This window comes from Solanum stenotomum, chromosome 1 (assembly GCF_019186545.1).
Source record: "Solanum stenotomum isolate F172 chromosome 1, ASM1918654v1, whole genome shotgun sequence".
Lineage (NCBI taxonomy): Eukaryota > Viridiplantae > Streptophyta > Magnoliopsida > Solanales > Solanaceae > Solanum > Solanum stenotomum.
The window spans coordinates 72,341,421-72,360,374 of record NC_064282.1 but is presented as its reverse complement, the minus strand read 5'-3'; the positions used below and the strand labels follow the sequence as shown (position 1 = coordinate 72,360,374).

At 35.2% G+C, this 18,954-nt stretch overlaps 1 protein-coding gene and 1 long non-coding RNA gene across 3 annotated transcripts; one reads left to right on the top strand and one right to left on the bottom strand.

Annotated features, from left to right (window-relative positions):
• Nucleotides 1–7,222: 7,222 nt before the first annotated feature.
• LOC125878357 (uncharacterized) lies at nt 7,223–12,321 on the top strand. 2 transcript variants are annotated; one of them, XR_007447748.1, is made up of 4 exons: nt 7,223–7,422; nt 7,722–7,833; nt 9,652–9,725; nt 11,581–12,321. It is a non-coding gene; the product is annotated as an uncharacterized LOC125878357 (long non-coding RNA). The 2 variants fall into 2 exon arrangements; XR_007447751.1 differs by having other exon boundaries at nt 9,652–9,729.
• Nucleotides 12,322–16,557: 4,236 nt separating this feature from the next.
• LOC125856373 (aspartyl protease family protein 1-like) lies at nt 16,558–17,727 on the bottom strand. Its single transcript, XM_049535908.1, has 3 exons — nt 16,965–17,727; nt 16,736–16,871; nt 16,558–16,653 (listed from the first exon to the last, which is right to left on the bottom strand). Exons 1-3 carry the CDS (start codon nt 17,057–17,059, stop codon nt 16,558–16,560), a joined length of 327 nt encoding a protein of 108 aa, XP_049391865.1. The 5' UTR covers nt 17,060–17,727.
• Nucleotides 17,728–18,954: the final 1,227 nt, after the last annotated feature.

The window sequence follows — 18,954 nt, the reverse complement described above, 5'->3', positions numbered from 1 at the left end:
CTAGTAGAAAGTTAAGAAAAATAAGAAGAAAATTAAACAAATTATATCCGGAATATAAACAACTCAATATCACAAAAACTGATAACAACAAATTAGATCAATTAATAGATAATATATCTAAAATAGAATATAAATATATTCAATATCTAAAGATACAATGAATAACGAGAATAACGAATATAGACAAAAACTTGCTGAAATAATTATAACAAAAAGACAAGAATTAAGACATAGGCAAAATAAACTTAACAGTAATATATTCGCAGGAACTTGTAAAAAATCTATAGTATCACAAAGGAAAACTATTTTATATCTACAGATACAGATAGAAAGTTTAGAATATAAACTTCAACACAATCTATAAATGAATAAAGAAGAATACGCAATAGATGAAAAAACATATGAAAACTATGACGGATTAAAAATAAAAATAATATTTTCTAATCTAGGAAAAAGATATAAGAAAATAGGTGACAATCTAAGTTTAATGTTAGAAAAAGAAACGGTAAAACTAGAATATAGTTTAACTGCTATGAAGAGAATAACAAAAGAAAATGACGAAATATATAGAAAAACAGAAATTGAAAAAATAAAACAGCAGACAAAAAAGGAAGTACAACAATTAGAAAAGTAAGAAATACTAAAATAATAGAACTAGAAAAAGAGCTGGCAATGTTAAAAGAAATGTATGAAATGAAACAAAAAGAAAAAGAACAAAAAATAAAATTAGCAAATGAGATAATTAAATTTAAAGAAAAATTACAATTAGAAGATGAATTAGAAGAAAAAGAAGAAAATAACCAAGATAATCTACCTGAAATAAGAATTGATGAGATAAATGACGATGATCTAGATGAACAACATTCGGAAACAAGCGAAACATATACGGAATTTTTAACAAACATAAGTAATACAAAGAATTTAGAAGTAAATACAGGAGAAATAGACATGGATGAAAGTACATCAGGAGTAAATAATCCAAAAAATCCAAGATACTATAATACAAACTATGGACAATATGATAGAGAAAAAACTATGTGGGATAAAAGATTGAATAAAAAATGGACACCTAAACCAAAAATTGAACAACATAATTTTTTAGATTTAGACTGTGTAGTAGATGTAAATAAAATAATCCAATTATGGATGAGATATATATCAAAACAATTAATAGATAACAAAATAAGAATGACAGCAACACCAGGATATATAGAAAGAACACTTATAGGAACAGTAAAATTATGGCTACAAAATTTATCAGATGAAAGTTTAAAAATTCTAAGAAGTAATAAAAAATTTGGTGGTGAAATAGCTACTACAACTATGGAAATATTATATAAATACGAAGTAGCTATAAGAAACGAATTTAGTAGTATGACAACAGAAGTAGAAGAACAAAATAAAGAAAAAATCATAAACCGGAATCTAATGACAAAATTAGCAATATGTAACATGTGTAATATAGATGAATATAAATGTGCATTTAGAGAATACTATTATAAAGGAACATATAGCATAGAAGAAAGTAAAGAAATAAGAGATGATTTATTGTCTCGACCTCACATTCACAAGACCAACACTTGGAACAGATTTGCATGCCTTTTTTCATGAGGTTGTGTTGAGTAAGTGCAGCCTAATTGGCTAACAGCCAAGTGAAACATGCTATCTTGAATGGTATCTTGACTTTCCAAATCATCTTCCAAGGCCATCCGCCTATATGAGTACCAGGTCTTTGTGAGCTTCTATAAGCCGAGCCAACTGAAAATCTGCCTTGCTCATCTGGATTCCAAAATAAATTGTCCTCATTTGTGTTTAGATCTTTGCACTGCCCTAGAATGTTGAGTAGCTCAACTATTTTATTGACCTCCCAATCATTTAGATGTCTTATAAACCCTAGATCCCACCCTTGATTATCTCTCATTTCTCTGATTGTAGCCTCTTTTTGAAGGCTCATGTTGAACAAAATAGGGAACCTATTTCTCAAAGTCACCTGATCCACCCATTTGTCTTCCCAGAACAAAGTCCTTCCACCATTCCCTACCTTTATTTTGCATTTGTTAAAGAATTTGATCCATAAATTTCTGATGGATCTCCATACTCTAGATCCATAGGGTTGTGTGGACAGGTTGGTGATCCACAAATTCTTCATACCAAACCTAGCCTTTATTGTTTCCTTCCAGAGAGCTTGTTCTTGTGAGGCAAATCTCCATAACCACTTCATAAGTAAGCCTTGATTCTGGATTTTCAGATTCCTAATCTCCAAACCTCCTTTCTTTTTGCTGAGAATGACTTGGTCCCGCTTCATTAGATGGAATTTATGATTATTAGGATCACAATTTCCTTTCTACAAAAAATTCCTCCTAATTGCATTCATTTTGTCAATCACATTTGCAGGCATATGGAAAACAAACATCATATATGTGGGTAGAGCATCTAGCACACTATTGATGAGTGTGACTCTTCCTCCCTAGGACAAATATTGACTTTTCTAGTTCACCAGCTTCTTCTCACACTTTTCTAGAATGTTGTTCCAAATACCTTTTGACTTACTCTTGTCACCCAAAGGCATGCCAAGGTATGTTGTGGGGAGATCCCCTACCACCCCCCTAGTATATTTGCAAGCATGTTTATCCTAGGCACCTCATTGACAGGAAAGATGAAGCTCTTAACCCAATTGATGTGTAGGCCTGAGATGGCTTCAAAAAGGATCAGAATTACTCTCAAGTACTTTAGTTGAGAGCTGTCTACATCACAAAATATCAATGTGTCATTAGCATACTGTAAGTGGGAGATGGCCAGACCTTGTCTGTCATTCATATTAGCATTGAATCCTCTTATCCATCCTCTTGTTTGGGCTATCCTGAGCATGTCATTTAGGCCCTCCATCACCAGGATAAAGAGGAAAGGAGATAAAGGATCTCCTTGTCTCAGTCCTCTCTCTTGTGAGAAAAAACCAGAAGGGGCACCATTTATCAAAATAGAGAACTTCACAGTTGTAGTGCAAAACTTAATCCATTTTAGCCATTTTCCTCCAAAGCCCATGTTTTCCAAGGACTTCCAGAGGAATCCCCAATGCAAGTGGTCATAGACTTTTTCAATATCCAATTTGCATAAAATGTCTGGCACCTTACTGTTCTTTCTCTCCTCCACACATTCATTTGCAATCAAAATTGCATCCATGATTTGCCTACATTTTATGAAGGCCATTTGTTGGGCATCCACCAGATTATAGACCACTTTCTTAAGTCTTTCGGTTAAAAGTTTTGAAATGATCTTATATATGCTCCCTATTAGACTAATAGGTCTAAAATCCGTCAACTCCTTACCCCCTATCTTTTTTGTAATCAATGCTATGAAGGTAGCATTAAAACTTCTCTCAAAAATACCATGATCATGGAAGTTTTGGACAGCTGCAGCTACCTCTTTTCTAACTACCTCCCAACATGTAATGAAGAAATCCATAGTGTACCCATCAGGGCCTGGAACTTTGTCCCCAGCACATGCCATAACACAATCCTTTATTTCATCCTCCGTAAATTGACTTTGCAGCATGATATTATCACCTTCACTAATCATCTTGCCATTTCTAGCAATGAACTGAGGTCTCCACCTCTCTGTCTCAGTGTAAAGATTCTGATAAAAGTTTAAGATTTCTTCTTTGATTATTGCTGGTTCTTGCGTGCACACTTCATTAACAGAAATCTTATCAATGTTGTTGTATCTCCTGTGGCTGTTTGCAGTTCTATGAAAGAACTTAGTGTTCCTATCCCCCTTTTTTAACCACAAAGCTCTGGATCTTTGTCTCTAAGCTACTTCCTCTCTCTTTGCATTATCTTCAAATTCAACGATGAGAACTGCTCTTAAATAGGATTCATCATTTGTGAGTTGTCTTTGGTCTTGTATCCTCTCTAGGTCAGCCAGTGATTAAGAATGCTCTGTTTCTGTAGTCCCAAATCTCCATGTCTTGTTCTGCTCCACTCTTTGATTACCCTTCATGTATTTTAATTTACTTGCCAGGATAAAGTCAGGTTTTCCCCTAAAAATACTGGGTCCCACCAAATCTTCACCATCTCCTTAAAATTTTTTGTTTGAAGCCTCCAATTCTCAAACTTGAAATAGGAGTTTGGTCTCTCCCAATTACCACATTCCAATATCAGAGGGCAATGATCTGAAATGACCCTTTGTAATGTTGATTGTTTGATGTTCTTAAAAGTGTTCTCCCATTCCTCAGAAATCAGGAATCTATCCAGCCTGGCTGCAGGATCATGGCCTTCTCCTTTCTTCCATGTAAAAATATCTCCCGCTAGCTAGATGTCAACTAGCTCTGCATCTTCGATAAAATCTGTGAAGTCCATCATGGCCTTATTAAATCTGGTACAATTTCGTTTCTCTGAAGGGAATCTTACTGTATTGAAATCCCCCCAACCACCCAAGGTCCTGAAAAAAGACCTCTCACTAAGCAGAATTGCCACCAAACTTCCTCTCTCTCTTCTCTGTTATTAGGGGCGTAAACTCCAGACATGTGCCAGCTGAAGTCCAGAGATTTTCCGGTGAATTTGAAAGTAATACAATATGCATCTGTTTCACATACTTCCCCCTCCCAAACTCTGTTGTCCCACATTAGAATGACTCCCCCTCTAGTACCGTTTGCCTCTAATTGAGCATGTTTTACCCATTTGTTGGCCCATAAATCTCTCACTATGTTGTTTATATCCCCTTGCAATTTAGTTTCCTGAAAACAAAATACATCAACCTTCCAATTGTGTATGACTTTTGATCACCAGCCTTTTCCTGGCATCATTTAGTCCCTTCACATTCCATGAAACTATGTTAATCTTCATGAGACTGCACGATGTTGCATCCCTCCCTACTTCTTGTGCCATAGCTAAAAAAATTTGTTCCCATTTTCAGGCTTTTTAATTCCTTTGAGACTTTTGATTTTGGTGTCGTCAACATTAGAGCCTTTGCTGCTTTACCGGATCTTTGCCTTTTCTCATCTATCTTCATAAACAGTTCCTCCACGATTTCCTCGCACCCATTAAAGTGAATTCCAAATTATTTTCCCAGATTAATGATGTTCTGTCGGACCCATAGAGGAATTATAGAATCTGATGTTGGTTCAAAGTTCTCTGGTAACTTGGTGTAATTTAATGGAGTGGCTTCCTCAACATTCATGGCTCCAAGTTCTTTGTTTCCTTGTTCTGTATAAGTGTCAATCTCTAATTTGCTGTCCATCTGAATGATTAACATAGCGTCATCATCCCTATGAGTTGCATCCTGGAGCTCTTGATCCAGCTCTTCTCCCTCGCTTTGTAAGTCTCCTGATGAAGTGTCAAAAATATTTTCTCCTCTGATATGTTGAGAGGCCTGCATTTCTTTCCACTGATTTGCTATTATTTCATCTACAAAAGGGTATGCTAGACCTTTTGCATTTTTCCCCTCCCCTTCTTTAAAACCGATTTGGGCCACTGGATCATGGCCCAAATTTTCCCATCCCAAAATTTTCCTCTTCTCATTTAAACTACCTGCACGTGCTATCACATGTGTATCAAGAACCTCACCCCTTTCATGTGACCTCTGGTACGTTTGCCCATCTGTAAAATTCAAATTTTCTTGCGACTTCGAAGTGCCCACGTGCCCCATCACCTTGGTGCACTCAAAACCCCCCTACCCTCTATAAAGTAGGGTTTCTTCACAGACTGCTGGGTAATACCCTTCTTCCCCCTTTGTCCACTGTTCACCAACCTCGCCAGAGCTTCAATCCAAATTTGGACCTTGAAGATAGATCCATCGTGTATCAGTTCCACCGTCTTTGGGACTGATTCTTCATCCCCTCTTACCTTTATTCTAGCCCATTTTAGGTGGTTTTGGAGCTCTGTTTCCTCTTTTGTTTGTATCCATCCACCGCACAAATTTCTGATTTCCCGAAGGATCTTTTGGGACCAAAACTGGAGTGGAAGACCTACCAGTCTGATCCAAACTTCCTTCAGGCTTTCCTTGATGGAGTTTGAGATGGCGTCCACCAATCTAGATGGAATTTGTGAGATTTCCAGAACCATTCTCCCTTCACCATATGGTCTACTTGGTTGGGAACTCAAAGAGAAACTGGTTGCGTCCTATCTCATATATGTAAATACCATGGTGGTGTTTCCAGGAACTATTTGCCCAGCGACGGATCTCAGCTAGATGGACGTTCAAGATCTCCTCTGATAGGCTGCCTACCACGCTCCTATCCAGAAGTTCATTTTGTGTTTTCCAAGTATCTTCCGAAATAAATAGGGAATTTCCTTTCCTGTTTACCTCAGCAACATTCATCTCTCTGGTTGACCATTTATTATTCTTGACAGCCTTTGTGTAAAGGAACCCTTCCTCCGTCGTATGATGTAAAAGCTTGATTGTCCTTGTGGTTTTGACATTAATGAAGTTGGTTATCTTAGTAGCAATATCCAACCACCCTGAATTAAATGACCATTCTGGAACAATAGTAATTGTTTTCTTCTTTACTTGCATATTAATGATACTGAAATAGCGACCAAATCTGTTAAAATTTCTTGAGCAGAAAATCTCAGAATAATGGTCGTGATTTTTCCATCTCTTCACCGAGTTTCCTGTCGTTTTCGATGCTTCCTTCAAAAGGTGAACTATCCACTCCATCGTTTTCTGGCTGAAACTCGCCCAAGTCATCATGTTTCGGCCTCTTTCCACCCATTCATACCAAATCTCAGCCCTTGAGATCTTCCTTGTTATGTCAAATGATTTAAAACCTATCGCAAAATAGATGATATTGCTACCCACGATGAGAAGGAGATGAATAGAAGAGAAAGGTTGATAGATAGGAGAGAGAATTCTGATGGAAGATGCACTAGCATATTTTGCTACTAATACCTTTCTATCGTTTTCGAAATAAGTTAATTGAGAATTCCGATCGAAAACATATTATTTTAAGAACCAATTTTTTTGGGGTATCACTTCAAATAAGTTAATTGAGATTTCTACTACATTTAATTTATTTTAAAAATATACTATTTCATAAAGTGCTATTTCTTGAGTACTTCAGCAGCAATAATAGGCTTTATATGAGTCTCAACACGCCTACCAGGATGTACTAAATTTAGTAAACCTTCCTCTCTTGTTGATATACCCATTTTGTCAGTTTATTTCTGGACTTTCTGATAAGCTTATGCAAAATATGAGCAATTGAAGAACTTTCTTTTTTAGGTTTAGTTTTTGGCTCAAAATTAGAGTCTCTTAGCATGAGATTTTTCAAGATTCATGTATTTAAATGATTCTTCATATGAATGTCACGGGGGAAGTAAGTTTTTTCAGACTGCCAAGCTCCCAATCGTTGAAGTTTCTCTTGAAAAGTAGATTCCATTGATTGTCCTCTCTGTTCTGTAGAGTCAGGATCACGTGAACTACTCAGTTAAGTTCTTGGTGGGATTGTGGCATAACTATTATCTGCTATGCTGGTAGTCAGTCTCATACTTATTGCATTAATCACTAAATAAGTATGCGAATTTCTGTTTTATTAGACTGATAAGTTGAGTAGGGCTGAAATCATCCATTATAATGTAGGTTTCATGTTAATCTTATAAGTATTATGTTTTTGTTGCTTCACGTTTATTAGTTTCTGAAACTCGAGCTTCTTAGATTGACTAGAAGTGATTCTATCTTGTAGTAGTATTAAACCCTTCGTTAACAGAGGATTCATCTTTTTCCAGATAAAAAATTGAGGATTTCTCTTTGTCTAAAGGCAAATCAGATCAATCGAGGGTTTCTCTTTGCACAACTTTCAGATGAATTCCAAATTCTGAAGAGTTTCTACTTTATCAGGTAAATCATATGAAATTGTTATTGTTTTCCTATATTTAAAAAGTTTTTGTGTTATCATGTAAAACGACAAAATTCTGTATCAAAATTGATGAACCTTTTATATCTAAAAGAGCTTCTATGTTATCAAGAAAGACTCAAAATGAATCATGTCTTTGTTCAGAAGGAATAGAAGTGATTAAAACAGGGTTAACGAGACAACTCTCTTGGTTATTTTTAATGAAAAGAGTTTTGAACTGAAAAATTATGGTAATTTAAACAAGTTTTTAGCATTCATTCTACCTAAGCACTGTAAATTTGTTAGTTTACTGATTGGACGAGTATCATATAATTTTCTAAAACCACTAATAGTAGTTGACTGAGAGGACAATGGTGTTTTAATTCTATTTTGATTGATTGCATGTTTACAAGAAGTTTACAGAATATAATGTGTCTGCGACCCTTTTCGACTAGTAAAGATATGTATTACTGAAGTTGTTGAGCTTGTCTAAACATAGGAGCACCTAAAATCTGATTCAACTTGTGAACCTGCAAATTGAGCAAGTGGTTAGTAAAAGTATATCCTCCATGTTCTTCCAGGGGATTTGAACTTAAGGATCTTCTTCCCTCTTCTCCTTTATCTCCTGTTTCCAAATGTCCGTCAGCTTCTGCATGGTCTGATCCTCAGATAAGGTTCTAATACTTTGTCACTATTTACTGTTCTTTTTCCTTGCGCCTCCAATTCCTGAAAATAGTTTGCATTTACATTTTCCTTTTCCAATGCAAGGTTTTCTAAATAATCAGTGTTTCCAAGCTAGTTGCGCTACTGGAGAATATAAGAAATCATGAGAAATATCGTCTGCCTTATGATTCTCGCTACAACAGCATCTGGATGGGAATTGAATTCCCCATTTCTTTGAAATATCATCTAGGGGTATTTTAGCTTTCCACAATTTCCACATAAAGAATGAGATATTAATAAGCATACCTTTTATCCACATAAAACTATATACCTTATTCACTTCATGTCTCTGTCTAACATGATGGAAGGCAGAAGTTACAGTGAATTCTCCCTTCGATTCTAACTTCCAGTAAGGTCTATCCATCTCTTTTGTGTCTTCAGGTAGACATATATTTTGAATAATGTGTCCAACCACCTCATAAGGAAGTAAATTCCTTAGAGTTTATTCTTCCCATTGCCCTACTTCTGCCACTTCTTTGAGCAGAACAATTGTTTGATCATACTCAGCCCCAGGAGGAATAAGCTTGTACAAAGCTCCCAAGCTTGTCCAGTTATCTAACCAAAAGTACGAGTTACCTTGCTTGCTTGAATAGCAACCAGATTTTAGCTTCTATTTCCTCTCTGCATTTTAGCATCTTTGTACTATCACTGCATGCTGATTTTTCAAGTATTTGTTGCTCATATAATTCCTTCGTAACGATTCTTTAGTTCTCATGTTCCACCATAGCTTTGCAAATAAACTCTATGAAGCTTTAAGCTTTTTGGTGTGATCGACGATCTATTATAGGATCATTGTAATATTTTCTTGAATGTTTAAACATGGTAGTAGATGTTTGATACTTCTCTGACTGTGTGCGCACAAGAAGGAGATTTTAAAATTTTGGACATAATTTTAAACAACTCTAAAAGGTTTCACACTATATTGTAATATTGGTCTTCTAAAAATTTTGTTTGAACTTCTTCGAAATGTTGCTTTCAATCTGAACCTGCTTCTTGATAGCATTTCATAATCTAAATTAGTTCATTTAAATTCCTTAATTGGTAAGGATATATTTGTAGGCATTAGTTCTTTGCATAAATGAAGTCCTATGTTGTTTCAGCACTTCAACACTTTGTCAATTTTACTTCAGCCAGAATCATCCTCGACATCTCATCTCGCTTCATTGACTCTGTGGTAGGTAGGTTTTGGACATTTCTTCAAGTTTCAACATTTACTAGGAACAACCTCTCTATTCTCAGTAGAGTTTGTATTAAATAAGCATGTGACAAACTGTTGATAAAAGCGTGCATTGATGTTGCTCTGTCACTATCTGTTGTAGTAGTTTTCTTGTTTTTGGTTATGGGTTTTGAAGGTGTCAAAGAAATTACCCTATTGTTCTTGTGCTTGTTTTCTAAGTTTAGATTGATCAGTTCTCACTCATATCAGTAGGTGCAGATTTATTCAACCTTGGTAGGGTCGTTTTGTGTTGTGAATGGTCCCTTTTGATACATGACATTTTTTTCTGTTTCTCATAGTGAATTTGTATTTGATTGCTGTCGTTTTGTGTTTTTCAGAGATGTGGATACTGTTTCATTTGTTTAGGGTGAGATGTTGCCCAGTATCATTTAGCTTGACATAATAGGCCTCAAATGAGTTCGTATTTTCTCTTCCAGGTTGTGATCTGCATAATTGTCTGTTCTCTAGTGACAAATGAATCTGCCTTTTTCTCTACTGCCTGTGACCTCTGTGAGTAGGGGTGGGTGTTCGATCGGTTTAACCAAATTTAACAAATAGTGATACATTTGTAAAAAAGTGAAACAAACTAGAAGAACAACAATCAGCCGTACAACACAATACTGATTACGCACTAACAGTAACACCTACCAGCAACAACAATGCAACAGTACAACATACTAATAAACTGCATCCAAAGGATGAGGATGTATATGTATCTATCAACTGAATATGAATCTTCATAGGCCATAGCAATTGCAAATAACGTATCCTTATGTTTGGTATTACAGCAATTGAATGTATAAGTTATACATGTACCAACACCGCAACACATCCTAATTTACCAGTCCTCTAGACAAATGATTTGTATGTGGAAAAAATTACAACAGCTAGGCCAGCCTCAATGCTGTAACATGGATGACAATTCGGATTTGAAGACCGAACGAAATCTGAAAGCAGCCCCAGGAACTATTATAGACAAGTTTTGTACTTTAATAGTACTATGATCTGCATATATTCTCAGAGATTGTTTTTTATATGATAGGGCTACTTAGGTTCCCTGAAAATTTCATGTTTTGCTTTCTCTAACTTCTGTGTCGTTATAATTTTTTATAACATACTTTTTAAAGTAAGTACATAAATGTGCAGTTGAGAATATCACTAGATTTGTATTAAATAAGCATGTGACAAGCTGTTGATAAAAGCGTGCATTGATATTGTTCTGTCTGTATCTGTTATAGTAGTTTTCTTGTTTTTAGTTATGAGGTTTGAAGGTGTCAAAGAAATTACTCCATTGTTCTTGTGCTTGTTTTCTAAGTTTAGATTGATCAGTTCTCACTCATATCAGTAGGTGCAGATTTATTCAACCTTGGTATGGTCGTTTTGTGTTGTGAATGATTCCTTTTGATATAGGACCTTTTTTTTCTGATTCTCACAGTGAATTTGTATTTGATTCCTGTCGTTTTGTGTTTTTCAGAGATGTGGATAGTGTTTCATTTGTTTGGGATGAGATATTGCCCAGTATCCTTGACATAATAGGCCTCAAATGAGTTTGTATGAATCTGTTCTCTAGTGACAAATGAATCTGCCTTTTTCTTTACTGCTTGTGACCTCTGTGAGCTTCATTTTTCTTTAAGTTTTGATAGAATGAAATTTGACATGAAATTTTGCATTTTAATGTAAGTAATCCTAATTCTTTTCAAACTAGTATTTGAAATTTATATATACCCTCGCAATTTATTAACTAAACATATCTATTGATATTGATCTTGATCTTTGATCATGGCTGGTGGAAACTTTATTGTTGCTGATGAAGGGGGTTCCGAGTACCCAGGGAAGTTGACACGTTATGTGGCACTTACTTGAATTATGGTTGCAATGGGAGTGTTGATCTTTGGTTATGACATTGGAATTTCAGGGAGAGTTACTTCTATGGATCATTTTCTCAAACTCTTCTTCCCTTCTCTTTATCGCAAAGAGGCTCTAGACACCTCCACCAATCAGTAGTGCAAGTTCAACAGCCAGTTGTTCACCCTTTTCAGCTCTTCTCTATGTGGCTGCCCTCATCGCCTCTGGTCTTTATGAAGTTTTGATCAGTATCTTATGTTGTCTTAAGAATGCACTGCCTTCAAGATGGATTATCTTTGCAAGTGATTCTTTGTTTCTTTTAGATGTCTCGTCTTTAAAATGTTGAAATTTATAAAGAGTTGTCTTCCGGTAGTCCATTTATACCTAAAGAGTTGTATCTCCAATGTAACCTAGTATGGTATGCAACAGGAGGGGTCTCTGTTGTTGCTGCTGCTAATGTGTGTCAAAAAGTGATGGGAATGGAGACAAGTTAAACATTGTTGCTTCAGCCATTTGAGCAGCACTGCTGCCTTCAGATGCTTAGGGATTTTTCATTGAAGATTTATGACAAGAGAGCTTCAATTTATGGTTGGTTCCGGTGAAAATGATCAAACTTCCTCTTCTAAATCCTGATTAGGGTTCTAATAAGCATCTAACTGTAGTTTTTCAAAAGTTTTTTTTGCCTAATTCATAGTTACTTTAACATTTTGCTTGTAAATTAAGTTAGAAACTGATTCCTCCTCTAGGAAAGGAGGTTGCTTGAATGTCAACTTCTTGTTGATAAAAGCGTGCATTGATGTGTTTGGCCTGTTACTTTATTGTTATGGATTGGTTTGGCTTACTGTGAATTTGAGCATATTAAATACACATGATTTATTCACTAACTTATAATTTTATTTTGAATGTTCAGGAAAATGTCGGCAATTGAATTTGAATAGTGGCATGAAGTAAACTCGATCTATTGTAGTGAACGATGAAGAGTTTTTGTACTATTGTGGCATGAAGTAAACTCGATCTATTGAATTCATTTGGTTTTGTGGAATTTATTGATAGTAGAGATCTTTAAGCAATCACTTTTTAAGTATTGGTTGTACAAGACATGTTTCTCGAAGTTATTTGAAATATATAGCTTCGATTTATTTATTATCTAATTTTGTGCTTTAGATCACTTATATATTTAATTATGTGATTATTGAATATATTCAAATAAAAATTATTATTCTTAAAAATGCAAAAAAATTGTGACTACAAAAATTCTACAAAACATTAATGCCACACTTCAAAAGTGTTGTCATAGGGACGTCCAGTGTGTGACGTACATAAGAAAAGTTACACTTTATAAGTGTTGTTCTAGATGAGATATAAAAGGCGACATTTTTTAAGTGTGCCCAATAACAAAGTAAGGGCCACACTTTTAAGTGTAGTATAATCAAACAAAAGGTGTTGCTAATGAATTACTACAAAGCGTGCCCTTATACCTCTTTGGCAACGCTTTTTAAGTGTAGCTGTTATGACGACATTTAAAAAGTGTGGCCTCATGTCAAAGGTTACGCTTCTTTTGGCCACCCCTTAAAAAGCATTGCTTAAAGTTCAAAAGTGTAGCCTTTTATCAAAGACCACACTTTTTGCTAGGTTTGGCTACACTTTACTGGGGTGGCAAAAAGTCCAAAATGTTGTAGTATCATGTTGCTGCTCACATTCTTCGCATTGTAGTGATCATGTTGCTGCTCACATTGTAGTGATCATGTTGCTGCTCAGTGAGTTCTTTAACACGACTAGTAAAATAATCATGTTGCTACTCACATCCTTCGCATAGACAAGAAGAACATTTGATGTTAGAAGAGGAAGCAACACCAATAAAAGATTGAGTTGTTGTCATGGATGAAACTTTTTATATCATTTGATCTACAAGGTAAATAAAAAAAGGTTGAGAGTTTATAATTGATTATAAAATAATAATGGATAGCAATTTATACTTATGTTGACACAGACGGGCATTCTGTTGCCACATATGTACCTTCTGTTGCCACGAATGAATCTTCTATGGCCACAGATGAATATTCATGTGTCACAGATGAATCTTTTGTTACTATAGATGACCATTTTATTGCCCTAACACATAGGTTATATGTTCCAACATGACAACTCTGTTGGAATATATACCAATATATCACTAAAATGTAGCAACATACAATACATCTTTCAACAAATGAAATATATGTTGGACAATTGAATAAAACTATATTTCTAAAATCATATGAACAAAATGCTCACAAAAAGAACAACAAAAGCGATAAAAAATGACTTTTCACTAAATGTTAACAATACATATACATTTCCTCAAAATTAGGGCTTTTTTGGATTAGTTCAAAAACTGTAAATAATAGGTACCATTACACCATTATTCAATTTTCACATCTATAGAACGATTTATTGTTCATTAACCCAAGAAAAAAACTTAGTATTGTTCAAAAATTGTAAAATCTTTCAAAAAAATGTCTTATCCATTTTAAGTCGAACACAATCTTCAATTCAGAAAGTGGAGAGAGTCACGGCTGGAGATGAAGGGAAAGGTAAGATAATGAGGGAGAATATTTGTTTTGATAGTTGGATTTTTGAAATTTCTAAGAAAGAAGAAAAAGAGAAGAGAGAACGTTAGGAGAAAGAAGAAAACAAATTATTTTCTTTTACTTTTTTTTAAAAAAAATGGTTTGGATAGAATTATAAAAGTTGAAAAATGAAGTGTTTTTTTGTATTTTATAAAAAATTTAAAGAAAGTTTTGAAAATGTTATTTGGTCCCATTTTTACTTAATTACATTTTAAAGTGAATTTGAGGTCAAAGTGTGGTAAAAAACAAAACCAAGACTTATTATTTAATTTTCTGTCCTCCAATAGCGTACAATACAGTACCAACGACCCCTATGATCATCTTCTTCACGCGACCAGGACCGAGAAATCAGCGAAAAGATGCACCAGTCCAGCAAATCCGGAATCAAACGGTGATTCTAGTACACTGTACACGTCTTCTTCCTCTCCTCGCCTCAACAGTACAGCTGCCAACAGCCCTTGATTTGTCCTTGATCGCGTAGGATTGAGCCACATAGGACACTCGAGTTCATCAAGGACGTCCACCTCTTTCGGATTAGTTGAAGAATTTGCTTTCGTGTGGTGGTGGAATAGTTAATTTCCAGCTCGTTTCTTGTTCCAGTTTGCGGTAACATCTAATTTCAGCCCATGTCTCTTTATTTCTTAATGTGTGGACTACTCGATTCTTGACTGACTAAGCGTTCAAATGTTATGATTTTAGGCGTATTCCGATTGAATGTTGGCTATGAGTCAGTAGATGGTATGTTCATTCGCGAATTTATTTGTTTCCTTTTCAGTCTTTGGCGTTTGAGATTTGATGATCCCATTTGATGTTGAGTTGGTTTCTCCCGTCTTATTTCATTGTTAATCTCGTCTTGCTTACTGTGAAGTTGCGATTCAGTCTTGGTGTCAAATTAATTTCGTGTTCTGTATTTAGCATATTTGCTCCTCTGTTTGAATTCGTTTCTTGCTGTTTTGCTTCTCGTATACTTGCTTTGATGTCGCTGATTTCGTATTTCTTGCTTTCGCTGTCTCTTAGCATCAATGGTCTCATTCATTTTGCTACGTTAATGGCATTTTTCTTTCAAAAATAGGGGCAGAATCTTAAACCAGTTAGTATGAAGGTTGTTTGATGTTTTATATATCGTTTGTTGATGTAGTCACTGATTTTCTCCATTTTCAAATTCCAGAATTGTCTTGCTGTCCAGCATGCTTTGTTTGAATTGAGTTTATGCCCCCATTTTGTCTAAATTTTAGTCGAAAGTGCTCACCATTTGTAGTTGAGCTTATAAAATGTGAGGTTTTGATTTTTCTTTCAGTGTAGTATTTGTTTCTTGCCTTAGTTGGTCGTTGAATTCGTTAGGAAGATTGTTAAATAGCATGTTCTTTACCTCTTAATGGTTTCATCATTGCCTCCCCAATTTATTTGGAATGTGATCCCCCTATCAGAGACTAATGTTGTTTGTTGTTTTAAAGGTATAAGGTGATAGTTTCTTATGAATGTGGTGATTGATTGTTTACATTGTATTACTAGTTTCCTTGTTTTAAAATTAGTTGATTTTTTTTTAGTTAAAGAGTTGTTGTGTTGAATCCGATTTTGTTGAAGCCTTTAGTTTGTTGATTCATGTCTAAATCAGTAGATTCTCTTCCGTTTGTGTGCTATAGGATAATTCCTCCAATCTTTAGCATGCGAATTGTGCTAAAAGCTTGATGTATTGTTTTGTTATCTTTTGTTGCCATTTTTATTTAAGGGATAGAAATGTTAGGCTTTAAAAATAATTTATCATGAATGGTGTCCCTTTATCGCTTTACTATTAAGTGGCAGTAACTTCATTATTTTTTGTTTTGTTTAATTTGATTGATCTGCTGCATCAACTCACCCACATTTGGAACACATAAGCGACCATGGTAACGAAGTACACCCTCCCCCTTGGGAGAAAACCTCAACTTTTTGCTGATGAACTACACCTTTCAACTGAAGTAATATAGGATCACTATCCTGCTTTTCCTTAACCTCCACTACCAATGAGGATTCTGATCCATTCTAAACTATCACACCACCATCTGACGTGTCCGTAAGGCAAACTCCTAAGCGAGCAAGCTGGTGAACATCTCCGGCTAACTCTTTCTTTCCTTCCTCAACATGTGCTACACTACCCATAGATAGTCTGCTGAGAGCGTCGGCCACTACATTGGCCTTACCTGGATGGTAAAGCACATTCATGTCATAGTCTTTGAGGAATTCAAGTCATCTCCTTTGACGAAGATTCAATTCTTTCTGGGTGAACACATACCGGATGCCTTATGATCTGAACACAAACAGAATATAACTAAATAACCACCCATTTAACATATTACTCAGTCAACCTCTTCTTTTTTCTTGATCCCATAGCAGTACTCAAAAGGAATTTCGCCATCAGGTTGAATACGCGGCCTTTTTGCTTCAGAATCGAACTGCAAAAGAAGCAAATTATTCAGTTTTAAAATACAAAGAACACACTCCATAGATAACTCATACAATTAGTTTCTCACTCACGTTTTCTGTAATGACTTTGTAAACTGGGTCGTTCAAGTATTTGAATGAAGTGCTAGAGTCGAAAATGGCTCTGAAATCAAAATCAGTGATCTTTCTTCCTACTGTTATTCCTGTCAGGCTGATGTTATAAGTTGGGCTGCATTCAGAGAGAGAGAACTAGTAAATACATATTTAGTTGAATTCTCACTTCCCTTAACATTAAAACCAGAAAATCAAAGTGACAACTTACTATGGTTGATCAAGATTGAGTGGTGTTTCTCCTTGGCCTGTACTTCCTTTATCTCCAAACACTATTCTTCCAATACCATCAGGTCCAAAGCACATAGAGAGAATTTGCAGCAAGACCTTTACTTGCTAACATGCTTTGGGCAGATATATTTTCAATACCACGTCCAAATAGACCATTAGGAGCTGCACCAGTTAAAAATGCACCTGTTTGTCTTATCCCACACCTGGAATGAAAGAAATAGAATAAAATTTATGGTGGATGAAGAAATGCATCAGAAGATCCAAATTACACTGCTTTACCAATTTTGGTATATGGAACCAGCTATAAACACTATAATTTGAGTAGTTAAAAATTCCAACTCTGCTCTAACTAGAATGTGGCTGCATTTCTCAATGATCCCGATTATGGCAACATAGATTGTATTAAAGTGTGCTTTTATGTATAGGTTTGACTTTTGATCATATACTATTGTCTTGCTTGGCCTTGTTACTTATACTTCATGACATGTGATGAATGATTTACTTTTTCTGTAGTATTTGTCTTCTCTACCTTCATGTGGTGCATCTGCGATGCTAATGAGTGTACATTTACCTATTCTCTTCTTCGGTGTTAGACGTGTCTCCTATTTTTTTTATTACTTTGCCGACTTTCTTTGTTCTTCCAACGCTCAAGCTCTCTGGTTTCTCATACTCCATAGTCCTACGTTATCAGAGTTGAGCTTTTCGTAGGTTCATGAATGGAAAGCTATATTGTTGTTTGTTTAAAATTCTTACCTCCTTTCCCCACCCACTCAATCCTTGTAAGACAAAAGGATACATAGCTTTCTTGAAATGAAAAAGGAACACATTGTTTGGTGGTTGTGTTAAAACTTACCTTCTAACAATCAACCAATAGAAACCGATGAATCAAGAATCACCTTTTTCTTGTTTTTCAACCAGGGGCATTTACTACAAATGTTGTTGCAGCTGCACCTATACTATACTGTAAAGGCGCATTAAATTCATCTAAAACGGTATGTAGTAGAAACTGTACTTATTATTTTGCCTCACTTATGGTGAAGGAACTTTTTGTCATCTCTAGAACTACCAACTCTCAACTTTCACATGCTATTGTAGTTCTGTACTCTGCATACTGTTTGTTTACCCTATATTGACTTAAGCAATGATGTGATACAACAAGAAGAAAAGTTGTTGCAATTGGTTACTATTGAGCCAAAAAAAGCTTTAAATTAAGCTAACATGCTATCTTATTGGTCTCCTTCACACGTTTAAGCCGATGCTTTTGTATTTTTATGATTTCTTAGAGAAAAGGATGCATCTCCATTTATATTTAGGAATGAATCCAGACTCTCATGAATTTTTACTATTTTGTGAATCCGAGAAGCATATTAGAAGTATATATTAGTAACCTGATGTCATGGGCAGCAAACTTGACTACTTTTGAAGTCCTGTCTTTTTATAAAAATACTAGATACCACTTTTCAGGCTCATGCAGTATTAAAAAATGCTGGTCAAGCTAATGTAGCCAGCCAACAACGATAATTTCTTCTGAAAGTTTTGATTGGAAGCTCAATTTTTGAACTTTAGTTCAAAGCAGGATGCATCTCCTCACACCTGGCGTTCATTCGTTCTCTTTCATTTTTTCATTGTCACCCAATTTTAGTCTCTATTACTTCTTCTTATGTTTCTTCCACTCTTTTCATTCTCTCCCTCTCTACTAGACCATGTATTTAATAATCTCAAATTGCATCAGGTTTTGTTTTCTTGGTTTGATTTTCACCGTCATGCACAGTTCTTTGTTAAAACAAACATATCTACAAAAATTCAACATAAAATGACAATGAATAATATAGGCTCTAAGTATGAATTTATATTCGTTATGTCGCCTGGAAATTGAGATGGAATCCTTTTGAAAGAACTATCTAGGTCTATAGGCAAGTTAATGATTGCCACATTCTTTTTTGAAAAAATCTTTGCGACTAAAAAATCAA

Coding starts and splice junctions, on each gene's coding strand:
- LOC125856373 (XM_049535908.1), bottom strand. CDS start 17,059: ATGTGCTTTGGACCTGATGGTATTGGAAGAATAGTGTTTGGAGATAAA. Junction 16,872..16,964: donor CTCAATCTTGATCAACCATA/GTAAGTTGTCAC, acceptor CTCTGAATGCAG/CCCAACTTATAACATCAGCC. Junction 16,654..16,735: donor ACAAAGTCATTACAGAAAAC/GTGAGTGAGAAA, acceptor CTTCTTTTGCAG/TTCGATTCTGAAGCAAAAAG.